Source organism: Elgaria multicarinata, chromosome 5 (assembly GCF_023053635.1).
Source record: "Elgaria multicarinata webbii isolate HBS135686 ecotype San Diego chromosome 5, rElgMul1.1.pri, whole genome shotgun sequence".
NCBI lineage: Eukaryota > Metazoa > Chordata > Lepidosauria > Squamata > Anguidae > Elgaria > Elgaria multicarinata.
In genome coordinates, this window is record NC_086175.1 from 131,406,000 (window position 1) to 131,420,578 (window position 14,579).

A 14,579-nucleotide genomic window follows, 5' to 3' on the forward strand; every position below is an offset into this window, starting at 1 on the left:
TATGGTTCTTACTGAAATCCAGAGTGGATTCACCACCCCATTGACATCAGAGCCACCAGCCTCCACTGTGTGTGTGTGTGGCATGTGCACACGGGAGAGAGAAAGTGAGAGACGTTATCTGTGGAATTACTTCTCATTGGTGGCTCCCTACTTATGAAATAAACTCCCCAAAGAGCACCTACATTGTTACTTTTATTTTTTTCTGGGGGGCAAAGACCTTTCTTTTCTCACAGGTATTTTAGTTCTAGGTTACGATCGCAGTTTCAGCACCTCCTATGCTGTTTATTGTTTTGCATTATATTGTATTTTATTCTTTTAAATGTATTTGGATTGTATTTTATATTTTGAACCGTGTTTTAAAATGGCATTTTAGGTTTCTAACTGGTGGTAACCTGCCCAGATAAACATTTGTTACAGGGCGGGTTAGAAAATGTACTAAATAAATCAGTGGGGACTGCAACAAAATGTTGCAGTATGAAGTAATCCCCGTTCAGGAGTCCAGACACTCCATTCCATCCGCCCCCTCCCCGCTCCGGTTTCTGTTTTTCCTCCTGCCTGCCGACAGTCAAGTCAGCATCTGATGGCCTCTGAGCATACTCAATCCGTGTTGGGCTTTTGGGGGGGGTACTCTTTTAGGGTCCTCCCCCCAGGCTCTGTTAGGAATTTCTGAAATCATTAGGGTTCACCCAAGCTTGCTGACACCTCCTTCTTGTACGTGAGTGGTGTCATTTTGACTAAATAACGATTGGAACTCACCCTGTAAATATCAGAAAGAGAGGGAATGATGTAGCATTGCATCTTCTAAAGAAATCAGGATGAGGTGTAAAAGAAGTGTTGTATTCTTTTGTAGAGGTGATGGGAATTCTACTCCATGAAGAGCTGAGTTCTACATTATTATTATTATTATTATTATTATTATTTATTTATTTATATAGCACCATCAGTGTACATGGTGCTGTACAGAGTAAAACAGTAAATAGCAAGACCCTGCCGCATAGGCTTACATTCTAATAAAATCATAATAAAACAATAGGGAGGGGAAGAGAATGCAAACAGGTACAGGGTAGGGTAAGCAGGCACAGGGTAGGGTAAAACTAACAGTAGAAAGTAACAGTAGAAGTCTACACAACATCAAGTTTTAAAAGCTTTAGGAAAAAGAAAAGTTTTTAGTTGAGCTTTAAAAGCTGCGGTTGAACTTGTAGTTCTCAAATGTTCTGGAAGAGCGTTCCAGGCGTAAGGGGCAGCAGAAGAGAATGGACGAAGCCGAGCAAGGGAAGTAGAGGCCCTTGGGCAGGCGAGAAACATGGCATCAGAGGAGCGAAGAGCATGAGCGGGGCAATAGTGTGAGATGAGAGAGGAGAGATAGGAAGGAGCTAGACCGTACATTCACGAACACTGGCAGATTTGCAGATAATGTGTATTTTTATGTTCCTTCTGATATTTATGAGAGATTTATGGGATTACTCTCTGGTCCCTGGAAATCCTCTTAAGCCCGATTTTGGCTCCGCAAGGGCTAGAAACTTTAAAAATGTTTAACTTTAAAAATGTTAAAGGCTGAAATGCTCAGCATGCTGAATTCTGTACCCAGGACTGAATATTGTGCCTGCAAAAAACAGTTTAACCCAGAAATCACCTTTGCTTTAGTACTTAGTGATGGATTTCGATTGAATAAGAGGTACGGAGCCAGTTCGCACGTTCATCGCAGCCCACCGTGGCTTATTTAAGCCAGGATGGATTGTGACTTGTCCCAGCGGCCACTGTGAATATTCAAGCTGTGGCAGGCGGTCACCATTATCGCAATGGTTATCAAACCACTAACCACAGCAAGAACCCACCTTCGCCAGGTTCGCACATTACAACAAACTGCAGCAGCTTGAATATTCACAATGGCCGCTGCCATGTTTCACAACCCATCGTGGCTTAAATAAACCAAGGTGGGCTATAATGATTGGGCCTGTTCAGACAACGTGCTAAACCGTGGTTAGGCCGCTAATCCTTTTGCAGCAAATTGTCAGTGAGCATATATAAACTGTGGTTATGTCAACCACCATGGTTAGGAAAAACACCATTCATGCGACACGCTAAGCCATCATAGTTACACTTAACTATCATGGCTTAGTGTGTTGTCTGAATGGGCTCATGGTGTGAACCAGTCCACTGTGCTTTTTAAAAATAATTGCTCCTTGCCAGAAAAAAGCTTCACCTGCTGGATTTCCGCCCGTCACACAGCTCTTAAGAACATTGGACAGGGGCGCGGGGGTCAGGTGGGAATTTCCGTCCTAATGAGTTGGAGCTTTGTTATTAATGGTTACCTGAAATATCGTCTTGTCTTCCACTCTGTGCAGACCATTGACTTCTATCTCTCCTCCACACCTTCTCACTATCAGCGCTTGTATCGTTTTACTCCATAAATGCCTATGCACGGAGATCATAACACGCCCTAAAAATAGAGTAAATCCTCCCCATTGGAAAGTGAATAGGCTGGTGTTCTTTATAATCTGTGTCCTTTACACCACCTCTACTGGGATTTACAAAAGTGCCTAATGATGGTAGATATGTGGAGGGCAATTTTTTGAATGAATGTAATTCACTCAGTGGTGGAGCACAGGCACTGCATGCAAAAAGTCCCAGGTTCAATACCTAGAGATGTGAAGGCACGGTCTAGCAGAGATCGGACGGCAGGACCTACTTCGTTCCTTACTAGAATTCACCGGCTGGAACCTCTTGCAAAAGACACACGCTTAGCATTTTAAAAAAATAAAATCTGAGCCCAGGCCTTTCTTTTGAGTACCAGAACTGAACTGAGCTCCTTGTCTTTCAACATTTTTTTTAAAAAATCACTCTTGGTGAGCTTCATTTCAGCAGCATATGAAAAGTTCGCTGGGCGACTCCTTTTGTTGTTGCTGTTAAATAACTGGGAGTCAGAGATACTGCAAATCATCCAGGCATCCAACGGCAGATCCTGATCAGCGCCAGCATCAAGTGTGAACATGGTTGGGCACCTGTCCAAGTCTCACCTCCCAGCCAGGGACCCACCGACTAGGAGTTGTTCCATTTCATTACCATTGCAACCTACTTGTTCCCCTGCCTGCCGCTCTCGAAAAGCCGGTGGTGAAAAGGAAGAGCAGGAGATGCCACGGCCTGCTGGCTCCCTGACTGTCAAGGCTATGAGAAAAAGAGGCTAATAGCTCTGGTGCTAAGAAATGTCAAAAGAAATGTCTTTATTTTTATCCAAAATATAATTTTTTAAAAAATGTTCAAAACAACTTTCAATCAAACTTGTACAACGCTCAACGTTTCGGATCCGTCAGGAGCTGTACAACGAAATAAATTACTTTAGTAATTATACATTTAAAACCTAGATATTTTTTTACAAAACCGCAGTGGTGTTCATTCTGTCTCCATCAGCGGTCAAAGAATGAACACCACTGCGGTTTTGTAAAAAAATATCTAGAAGGTTTTAAATGTATAATTACTAGGGATGTGCTCTGCTTCTCTTCGGTTCAGAGAAGCAGGAGCGAGGTGGCCTAATTCGCCTCCTGAAAAGGCGGAGGCGAAGAGAGTCAGGGGGGCTGCGGATCGAGGCGAAGAGGATCGCCTCAATCCGGAGCTTTGCCTGCAGGTAAGGGGGAGGGGGAGGGGGCTGGCCTACCTGGCGCCCCTGGCACCGCCATCCATGCGGTGGCAGCGGCAGCGGCACCAAGTAAGGGAGGAGGGATGCTTACCTGCCTCTGTTGCAGGCTTCAATTGAGGCCCCGGTTGAAGGCGGAAGTGAAGGCCGAGGCCTCTTCCGGCTTCAACCGGGGCCTCAATTGAAGCCCATGATGGATGCAGGTAAGGGGGCGGGAGAGGGGTTGGCTTATTTTGCGCCGCTGCTGCCGTCCATGTTGTGATGGCAGTGAAGCCGGACGGGGCGGAGCGGCGCGAAGAGGATCGGGCCCGATCCGGATTTTCTGGATTGGGCCACGAAGCGGATTGGGGGGTCCGTACACGCCCCTAATAATTACTTCAAAAAGTAATTTATTTCATTGCACAGCTCCTGACGAAGGATCTCCGGATCCGAAACGTTGAGCGTTGCACAGGTTTGATTGAAAGTTGTTTTGAACATTTTTTTAAAAAAACTGTATTTTGGATAAAAATAAAGAAATTTCTTTTGACATTTCTAAGCCCCAGAGTTAGTAGCCTTTCTCATAGCCTTTTTGTGGTGCTTTCCCCCTCTTTTTCCTCAATTCCCTGACGGTCAAGCAAGCAGAAGGTAGCAAGCATAAGAAAGAGAAACAATGGCAGCTGGTGACAATGGCGGTGATAAAGTAGTCTCACTTGGGGAGGGGTCTCTTAAGATTGCCTTGCCTGGGGCAAAAGAGAATTCCTGTAGAAGGAAGGCGTTGGATAATTAAAAGGAGATTTGGACTTGCCCTCTCCAGCCTACACCCATACAGCTTATGCTTGTACAGGCAACTCTTAAACGACTGTATATCTGAAGAAGTAGTACTAAGTATGAAACGGGGCATGAATCCCAACTCCTGTTATTTTTGTGGTCAATGTAATGTTTGAGAAGTCATTTTGACTCACTATTTTACGTGGTTTTGATTGATTTTTGGGGTCAATGTAATGTTTGGGAAGTCATTTTGACTCGCTATTCTACGTCGTTTGATCGAACGGCTTGTTTGATTGAACCACTGTATAATTGACGTTACCAATCTGATTGAACTGCCTTATAATTGTTGTTATTACAAAATGTCACTTCGATATAAATGTTATTTGATTCAACTGTTACGCGGTTGTGTGCCTAGGGGCACTCCTTATCATTTGTGATTACCAACCGCAGCCTTCGTGTTTATTGGCACTGTTCCAGATCAACCTTCTGCCCAACTCTTGTGTAGACAATATTGGGCTAGATACACCAGTGGTCTGACCCATTAGAAGACCGCTTCCTACAATCATATACACTGGGATGAACTTTGAGTAAGAGCGTTCTGTGACAAATAGCCCATTCATACATCTGTCTTTCTGACGATTGCACCACAGGCTGTGTTAGTTAATTCATTAATTCCTGAGGGTTTCTCCCCACTCTGCAGTGTCTTCAGGCGTTGGAATTCCTCCACTCCAACCAGGTCATCCACAGGGATATCAAGAGTGACAACATTTTGCTTGGGATGGACGGCTCTGTCAAGCTAAGTATGTGGACAGGTTGATTGGGGGCATGGGGGTTGGTGGAACTGGAGGCCTGGAAGTCCACGAAGTGGCCCTCACTTTAATTAAAAATAAAACAAAAACGCCCTGTTTGCCGACCAAGGAATGATGGGAGATTTCTCATTGGTGGTAGATGTACCAAAAGACGAAATCCAACACTGGCTTTAGTTTTCATTCATGTGTACAAATTTATGTGGATTGGGTAACCTTTTTCTCCCTCTCTCATAATACTAGATCCCAGTGGGGTCATCCCATGAAGCTGATGGGTGGGAGATTCAGGACAGATAAAAATACTTCTTCACACAGTGCATAGTTAAACTATGGATGGAGCATGTTCAGAGGAGGGCAACCAGGATGATCAGGGGTCTGGAAACAAAGCCCTATGAAGAGAGACTGAAAGAACTGGGCATGTTTAGCCTGGAGAAGAGAAGACTGAAGGGAGACATGATAGCACTCGTCAAATACTTGAAAGGTTGTCACACAGAGGGCCAGGATCTCTTTTCGATCTTCCCAGAGAGCAGGACACGGAATACTGGGCTCAAGTTACAGGAAGCCAGATTCCGGCTGGACGTCAGGAAAAACGTCCTGACTGTTAGAGCAGCATGACAGTGGAACCAGTTACCTAGGGAGGTTGTGGGCTCTCCCACACTAAAGGCCTTATAGAGGCAACTGGACAGCCATCTGTCAGGGATGCTTTAGGGTGGATTCCTGCATTGAGCAGGGGGTTGGACTCGATGGCCTTGTAGGCCCCTTCCAGCTCTACTATTCTATGATTCTATTTATTTATTATTTATTTATTTATTTATTACATTTTTATACCGCCCAATAGCCGAAGCTCTCTGGGCGGTTCACAAAAATTAAAACCATCATAAAACAACCAACAAGTTAAAAACACAAATACAAAATACAATATAAAAAGCACAACCAGGATAAAACCACGCAGCAAAATTGATATAAGGTTAAAATACAGAGTTAAAACAGTATAATTTAAGTTAAAATTAAGTGTTAAAATACTGAGTGAATAAAAAGGTCTATGAATTTGGATGGCTTTAAAAGGGGGTTGGATAAATTCCTGAAGGCGAAGGCTATGAGCCCTGATGGTTGTTTGCTATCTGCAGTATTCATTGTGTCCTTTGTGTACCAGCTGCTGGGGAACATGGGTGAGAAGGTGCTGTTGCACCATGTCCTGCTTGTTAGTCCCTGGCCGATGGCTGCTCGGCCACTGTGTGAACAGAGTGCTGGACTAGATGGACCCTTGGTCTGATCCAGCATCAGGGCGCTTCCTATGTTCTTAAAAACAGAAGGGACATTCAGAGCTGAGCAATAAATTTAACTCAATTTTCTGGCCACCCACACAAACTAAAAATAAATAAAAGCATTATCAAACAAGCAAACAGAACATACACATTTACTAGGCGTAGTAAAATTCTTCCTCAGCTCAAACTCAGACAAATTCTTTTGTTTTAATGTGTGTATGGTATGTTTTTAATGTATTGTACACCGCCCAGAGAACTTTGGTTATTGGGTCATTTGAAAGGGCCATAAGTAAATAAATATAGCTCCAATTAAAATGACCTTGAGTAGCTGCCAGTCAGAGGAGTCAGTGCTGGCTTAACTGGGGCCGTTGCTAGACGAGGAGATAGCCCGGTGTGAGGCCCGGGTTCAGGCCGGGCTAAGTCCTCCCTTGAACTGGGATAAGCAGATCCGCTTATGGCCCGGCTTTTCCGCAGCCCCGGCCTCTGTGGCTTTTCCTGGCTGCTCACTTACTCGTGAGTAGCCGGGAGAAGCCATGGACTGGGCACAGCATTCCATAGGAGCGCTGTGCCCATCGGGCCGGGGTTGAGAATCATGGGGGGGGGGAAGATGGGGGCCGGGGGAAAGAACGGACTCAGCAGGAGAGATGGGGGGGAAGAAGAACGGGGACAGGCATGGCGGACGGGGACAGGGGAAGAAGAATGGGGACAGGCATGGCGGACGGGGGCGGGGGAAGAAGAACAGGGACGGGCACACCCATGGCGGATGGGGGCGGGGGAAGAACGGGAACGGGCACACCCATGGCGGACGGGCGAGCAAGCGGGCGGGCAGGGGGGGCATCAGACATCGTGGGGGGGAAATCAGGGGGAGCGGGGAACCTTTTATTTTTTTAAAAAATCACTTACCTTTTCCGTTGGTGCGCTCCTGCGCACATGGCCCTTTAAGTCTTAAAAAAACTGGAGGATGCAACGGGGCTTTCCCTTACCCCGTCGCGTGTTACGTCTAGAAAAGGGTGATGGCGCGTGCTCGTTGCAGCGCGCCGTCGCTCCTACTCTCCCCCAGATAATCTGGTAAGTCTAGCAAAGCCCTGGGTGAAAACACTCTCTTAGTAGAAGCTCGCTTCATGGCTGCTGTTTGTCTTTCTTTTTCTCCTTCTCCCCAGCCGACTTTGGCTTCTGTGCTCAGATCACCCCCGAGCAGAGCAAGCGGAGCACCATGGTGGGGACGCCGTATTGGATGGCTCCAGAGGTGGTGACGAGGAAAGCCTACGGGCCCAAGGTGGACATCTGGTCCCTGGGGATAATGGCGATTGAAATGATAGAGGGGGAGCCCCCGTACCTCAACGAGAACCCCCTGAGGGTAAGCTCTGTTCGCTTTTTCAAAACCCTTTCTCCAAAGAGGGCACACACCTGGCCATCCAAGCACTGGCCAGGTGTAGCTTAGGGGGAGGGGGACACCGCTTTGCCGACGGAAAGTCGAAGGTTGCATCCCTTGACTCCAGTGGTGTAGCGGAAGCAGGGCATTTACGGGGTTAAAGCGCTGGAGACAATGGCATCACTTATTTATTATTATTTATTTATTTATTAAAACATTTATACCCCACCCTACGTCACAAGGATCTCAGGGCGGCCTACAGATAAAATCACACATATAAAATAGAATAAATATACAGTTCTAAAACAAATTAAACCATTAATATGTTAAAACCAATATGAGATTTTAAAACTGTAAAAGCCAATTAAAACAAGACAGCGTGCAGGCTGGTGGACTGAGCCATCAAAAAGATCTCAGATCTCGGGCAGGCAGATATAGGGAGAGGCCGGCGCTCCCTCAAGAGGCAGCTGGACAACCATCTGTCAGGGATGCTTTAGGGTGGATTCCTGCATTGAGCAGGGGGTTGGACTAGATGGCCTTATAGGACCCTTCCAACTCTTCTATTCTATGATTCTAAGTATCGAGGTCCCAAGCCGTTTAGGGCTTTAAACGTCATAACCAACACCTTGAATTCTGATTGGAAATGTATTGGCAGCCAGTGCAATTCCTTTAAGACCATTTCTTAAAGGACATTTCATGGTCTCTATGAAATGTTCCAGGCAGCAGGCTAGCTGCTGCATTTTGCACTAGCTGCAACTTCCGCGTCGTCTTCAAGGGCAGCCCCACGTGGAGTGCATTGCAGTAGTCTAATTGGGAAGTTACCAGTGCATGCACTACTGTGGCTGGATTATCTCTGTCCAGGAAAGAGTGTAATCTGCTGCACTCCTTAGAGTTTCCTTTCCCCTCTGAACTTAGCTGCAGTCCTCACAGTAGCTGGAGGAAAATGGATCTTCCCCAGCGGCGATGTATTGCTGCGAGCTATCCCTGTTGTAAAGCAGATCTATCTGGGAAGGCCCGGTCTTGAATGGGAAATTAATAGCCCGTGAGCTTTGCAAAGGACCTGCTGCTGACGGAGGTGAAAATAGATAGTACTGTAAAAGATCAAAGGTTTCTCCCCGGTCCTGGGAAAAGAAACTCTTTTAGCCGGTGGTCTTAGGCTGTTTGGGGACATGTTGTGTCCTTCTCGTACAATCTTGGGTCTCCTCAGCCAAAGTACCCTGCCCTTTGCTAGCTCACTGCTCTATGGCTGCCGGCTGATGCTAATAGATTCAGAATTATGCTCTGTACTGTTGCTCTTTGCTGTGCGTGTGTACATGTCCCAACACGCCTACCAACCTGCACCAACACAGCTGCCTGCATTTTTGGATGCTATGGGGATGTCACGATAACCACTGAGCTTCAAAATTTCCCACTGCACCACTGCAGGCATTGCCAGTTAAAATGGAAAAGGGGGTGGGAAAGGTCTCTGCCCAGAAATTTGACTCCTAGTCAGGTCTTTCTTCAATTTCAGTTGTGTTTTCCATATGGCCTGGTTGTGGCGAGGGGTGCAGTTTCCCTTGAGAGCATAGAGACAGCCCTAGTTCTTTCTGGGGGTGGGGTGGGGTTAAAAGTTGGTGGCTGTCCCTCAATGGAATGCCCCTCTGTACAAGAAAATCCCCGAGCCTAGAAAGCTAGTGCATCAGGGGGGAAATGGTTCCTGTCTAGCCTTATCCCAGGTATGCTAGTTTTCTCTCAACAGCAAATGTCTTGGTATCGGGGGGGGGGGGGAGTTTGATCCCATGAGTTCTCACATGCAGCCCAGACACGGGTTTATTGCCTCAGCGGAACACAGGCGCCAGTTGTCCAGATGCAGGTCTATTGCGTCCTGCAGCTGCTATCCACGCCAACGCCTGTTTTAGCGTGTTAAATGCAGTAAGATGTGCTGCATTGCCAGCTTGCAAATGGATTGTGATTCGTGCCCTGTTGTACAAATCCATCAGTGTGGCAACAGACCTCCACTGCTGCCCCTGTGGTGCCCATGTGCCACAGCTGCTTTCTTCTTCCAAAGTACATGTCCTTGCATTGATCTCTGTGATGACATGGGCATAAAATAGTAGGCATGTGCTCCGCTCCGATTAGAAGCGCAGAAGCAGGAGCAAATTGGCCTGCTCCGCCTTGCCCAGAGGCGGAGTAGAAGCGGACCGCGGACCCCTAGAAGCAAGGCGAAGAGAAGCGCCCATTTTTCGGAGCTCCTCTTTCAGGCGGACCACTCCGATCGCCATCTTGAAACATTGCGCCCATAGGATTGCATTGCGGAAAATAATCGTGGATAACTGGGTTGTTTTTGAAGCTATTGTTCTGAAAATTCTTGTGCTCAGAGAGTCGTGGATGGGGGTCATTTTGAGACTACTCTCACCTCTCTGCGTGGTGCAGGTCGCGCGCTAGAATTTTTTAAAAAAACGGCGGGAAAAATATCTTTTTCAAAGGGCTGAGGGGCAGAGTCAACTCCCAGTCATGATCACATGATCCCAAAGTTGGAGAAGGGGATAGGCAAAACGGGTAACTTGGGATTCTGGGAAACTTCTCTTTCTTAGTCTGAACGGACTTTTCCCAGTGTTTTTTTAAAACAGTAGCCCCACCAAATGCACAAACACAACCTGAAATCATATACTAAGCCAATAATAAGAGAGCACTGCTACCCACCCTAACTTTGGGGAACAACTGAAAAGATGTGGTGCAAGGGGATGAGCTCCCCTAGGGCATCCCATGTGGACGTGCCCCCACTCTCTCCTGTACTTGGAGGGCCATCAGAGCCTTCCAAAGAGAGTAACCCGGTGGAGCAATGCCTATCATGAGTTGAAGTGAGCGGTCTACTTCTCTTAGTGGTGGAGCAATGCCTATCATGAGTTGAAGTGAGCATTTACTCCTCAGAGCTGTTGGTGAAGCAATGGCTTTCATGAGTTGAACTGGCAGCTGCTTCCCCCTCCCCTGGGCACGTCCCCCTATTGCTGGTAAAAGACAGATATAGCCTTTTTTAAAAAGTTCTTCTTGTTGTTTATTCAGCAACACTGCTGCTTTTAATTCCACCCCTCCTTTGTTTATTTAATTATTCCATTTTATATGCATTACTGGCTTATCCTTGGCTCACTTCCTTATGCCCCCAGAAATGTCTGCTGCCTGCCTGCCTTCCCTCCCTCCTCCCCTGCCCACCTCGCAGGGATGTTGTGTGTGTCTGGCTTTGACTCAGGGGAGAAGTCCTTCCTGCGCTCACTTAGAGTTTTGGAAGTTCCAAATCCATTTTTCAAGTGTGGAAGAAGATTCATTTAGGTTGATCTCTACTCCCAAATTCATGGCATGTTGGGATTTCCTTTGAAATGGCCCCATTGAGATGTCTGCAGGTTTAAGCCCCGCCAAAAATCAGGGGATGATGGGACTGCCTTGAGTCTTGGCGTGCGTGTATCCCTGGATAAGCTTTCATGGTGGTGAGTTTGAGGTTTCTAACGTGCAAATTGACGGAGCTATGGAAAGGGGTGTGAATGGGTTGTTGGATTTTCCTAAATTCCCCAAAAATCAGGGGATGATGGGACTGCCTTGAGTCTCGGCGTGCGTATGTATCCCTGGATAAGCTTTCATGGTGGTGAGTTTGAGGTTTCTAACGTGCAAATTGACGGAGCTATGGAAAGGGGTGTGAATGGGTTGTTGGATTTTCCTAAATTCCCCAAAAATCAGGGGATGATGGGACTGCCTTGAGTCTCAGCGTGCGTATGTATCCCTGGATAAGCTTTCATGGTGGTGAGTTTGAGGTTTCTAACGTGCAAATTGACGGAGCTATGGAAAGGGGTGTGAATGGGGTGCCCGATTTTCCTAAATTCCCCAAAAATCAGGGGATGATGGGACTGCCTTGAGTCTCGGTGTGCGTATGTATCCCTGGATAAGCTTTCATGGTGGTGAGTTTGAGGTTTCTAACGTGCAAATTGACGGAGCTATGGAAAGGGGTGTGAATGGGGTGCCCGATTTTCATAAATTCCCCAAAAATCAGGGGATGATGGGATTCCCTTGAAACTTGGCGTGCGTGTGTATACCCCCATGAGGTGTCATGGTGCCAAACTTGAGGTTTCTAACTTTTACAGAAAAAAAGTTGTATACTTTTTTAGCTTAATGCAAGCCTATGGGGGGGAAAACGGAGCTCCGATCCGGATCCGGAGCTCCGAGCGGAGCGGAGCGGCCATAGGCGGAGCGGGGGCGGAGCAGGCCGATCCGCAAATCGCGGATCTGGAAGAGAAGCGGAGCGGGGGGTCCGTGCACACCACTATAAAATAGCATCTGTAGCTGGAGCACCGTTTGTCCTTCTACCTTCAATGGGTTGGGTTTTTTTTTTTAACTTTTCTTTTCTCCCCAGGCTTTGTATCTCATTGCTACCAACGGGACCCCGGAGCTACAGAATCCAGAGAAGCTGTCGCCCATATTTAGAGACTTTCTGAACCGTTGCCTTGAGATGGACGTGGAGAAGAGGGGGTCTGCTAAAGAACTCCTCCAGGTGACACAACTATTTGGGGTGGAGTGGCAGAGAGATCATATATCGGCTGTTTCTTGTTTTTTCATGGATCTATGGATCGCAATAAAGATGTATGGTATATTTCGGCTGTAATTTTCGCTCTAAAGCTTTCAAAACATCTTCATAGAATCATAGAATAGTAGAATTGGAAGGGGCCTCTAAGGCCATCAAGTCCAACTCCCTGCTCAATGCAGGAATCCACCCTAAAGCATCCCTGACAGATGGCTGTCCAGCTGCCTCTTGAAGGCCTCTAGTGTGGGAGAGCCCACGACCTCCCTCCCTAGGTCATGGGTTCCTGACCTCCAGAGGCAGGGAATTCCACAGGAGGGGAGCCACCACCCTGAAGGCTCTTTCCCTGGTGGACTCCAATCAGAGGATGGGTCTATGTGGAACCACCAGGAGCAGGCCCTCAGATGACCTCAGTGACCAGGCAGGTTGGTAGGGGAGATACTCTCTCAGGTATCCTGGTCCCAAGTTGTTTAGGGCTTTGTCCACAAGTACAAGAACCTTAAACCTGGCCTGGTAGTGAACAGGCAGCCAGATTTGAGTTTTATGGTCTTCCATTGCTAACACCTCTCTCTCTCTCCTTCTCTTCTAGCACCAGTTCCTGAAAATTGCCAAGCCGCTCTCAAGTCTCACTCCTTTGATTGTCGCAGCAAAAGAAGCAGCAAAGAACAACCACTGAAAATTTGACGCAGCTGCACCGGTCGTGCCGAGTCCTCTTGATTTTAATTTTCTTTTTAAAACAAACGAAACCACGATGATTTCAAAGAACTCGATTTTTAGTACTTTCACCGTGCCCGGAGAACTTTTAATCTTGCAAGGGTCGGGATTGAAAAATCGATTTGCGTCGAAGTCTCAAAGTAGACCAGTGGTAGAGACATAGCTCTAAAACTGTGACCTCGCACTTGGAACGGGCGAGGATTTGGACATTTGAAAGGGTCGTTAAGAGACAGTCTGATCACGACCGACATGTTGACAAGCCAGTATGTTTCCTTATCTTTTAATGTGCCGATTTCAGAAATGGGGCCGGGGGGAGGGGGGGAATTACACGGAGCCTTTTTAGAAGACATTCTTTTTCCTTAGGGGTTACATTTCTCGCTGCCTGGACTTTCTGTTGTTAAACTACTGAAAGGCTGGCCCGCTTTGGATTACTTGAAAGCTAGGACAGGCAAAAGCAGAAATCTGGACCGCTTTTATCATCTCAAGGGAAGTGGTGTTTCTTCCTGTGAACCACCGGACATTTGGACGTGTGTGTGCATGCGCCGGAGAAGACGCTGAAATAGTTAGAAGGAGCACCCTGCATCTATCGGAAGACGACGTTAATGAATGATCACCATGCTGTGTGTTTGATTTGTTGTGTGTGAAGCTACTTGCCCTCTGATTAAATTCACATAGCTGTTTCCACCCTTTTGGTCTGCAGTCATGTGTGTCTCTTTGTAGTGGTGGAGGATTGGTTAGAGCAGGAGTGAAAACCAAAAAGGAGGAGAGCGTCTAAGTCAGGTCAGAAAAAAGGAGAAAGAAATTCTCAGGAGGCATACATTTTTATTACAATGCCCAACGCGTTTTGGCCTACAGGCCGAAACGCGTTGGGCTTTGTAATAAAAAGAGTTTGCATCCTGAGAATTTCTTTCTCCTTTTTCTGACTAGAGCAGGAGTGCACAACCCATGGGCCACTGGTGCCTCTCGGGGGCCCTCTCTCGGGGAGCCTCATTCTCTTTTCCCCCCAGCCCAGATCGTCAGAGGGGAAAGGCCTGCTGTTCCACCACTGCTAACTGCAGAGGCAGGCAAGCAGTCTCAATGGCGGCACGGTGGGGTGGGGGATGAGGAGGCTTTAATTTCCCCCTTCCCTCACCCATCATCGCAGTGACCATGAGCAGAACTGCTGTGAATGTGGCTGGAGGTGAGTTTTGTGTGCAGTTTTAGACGATGTACTAGCATTCCATGCAGCCTTTGAGCCCATAAAGGTTGTGCAACCCTAAGTTACCAGTTCAGGTGAAGGCATTCTATATTAGTACTGTGCCGAAAATTTAGTACATTCCATTTTTGGCATTTCGGGGGGGGGGGGAGGGGGAAGAAAAATGAAAACTCGGATGAAAGAGGCTAGGAGAGGTGAGAATTTTGGAATTTTTTCTCCTTGGGGCAGGGGGCAGGGTTTCGAAATAACTTTTAAATGTAGCCTGTTGTTGAGGGGGGGCGGGTTGTCTTCATTTATTTTTATTTT

General features: G+C 47.0%; 1 protein-coding gene across 5 annotated transcripts in view; it reads left to right on the forward strand.

Moving 5' to 3' along the window:
- The window catches only part of PAK1 (p21 (RAC1) activated kinase 1), a 128,788-nt gene extending 115,022 nt beyond the window's left edge, over positions 1-13,766 (forward strand). For all 5 annotated transcript variants that reach the window (XM_063127261.1, XM_063127257.1, XM_063127258.1 and 2 more), the window contains exons 12-15: positions 5,079-5,178; positions 7,610-7,806; positions 12,200-12,337; positions 12,954-13,766. In XM_063127261.1, coding sequence (XP_062983331.1) covers positions 5,079-5,178; positions 7,610-7,806; positions 12,200-12,337; positions 12,954-13,040 — 522 coding nt within the window. In that variant the 3' untranslated portion in view covers positions 13,041-13,766. The remainder of the gene's footprint in view (positions 1-5,078; positions 5,179-7,609; positions 7,807-12,199; positions 12,338-12,953) is intronic.
- The last annotated feature ends 813 nt before the right edge of the window (positions 13,767-14,579 follow it).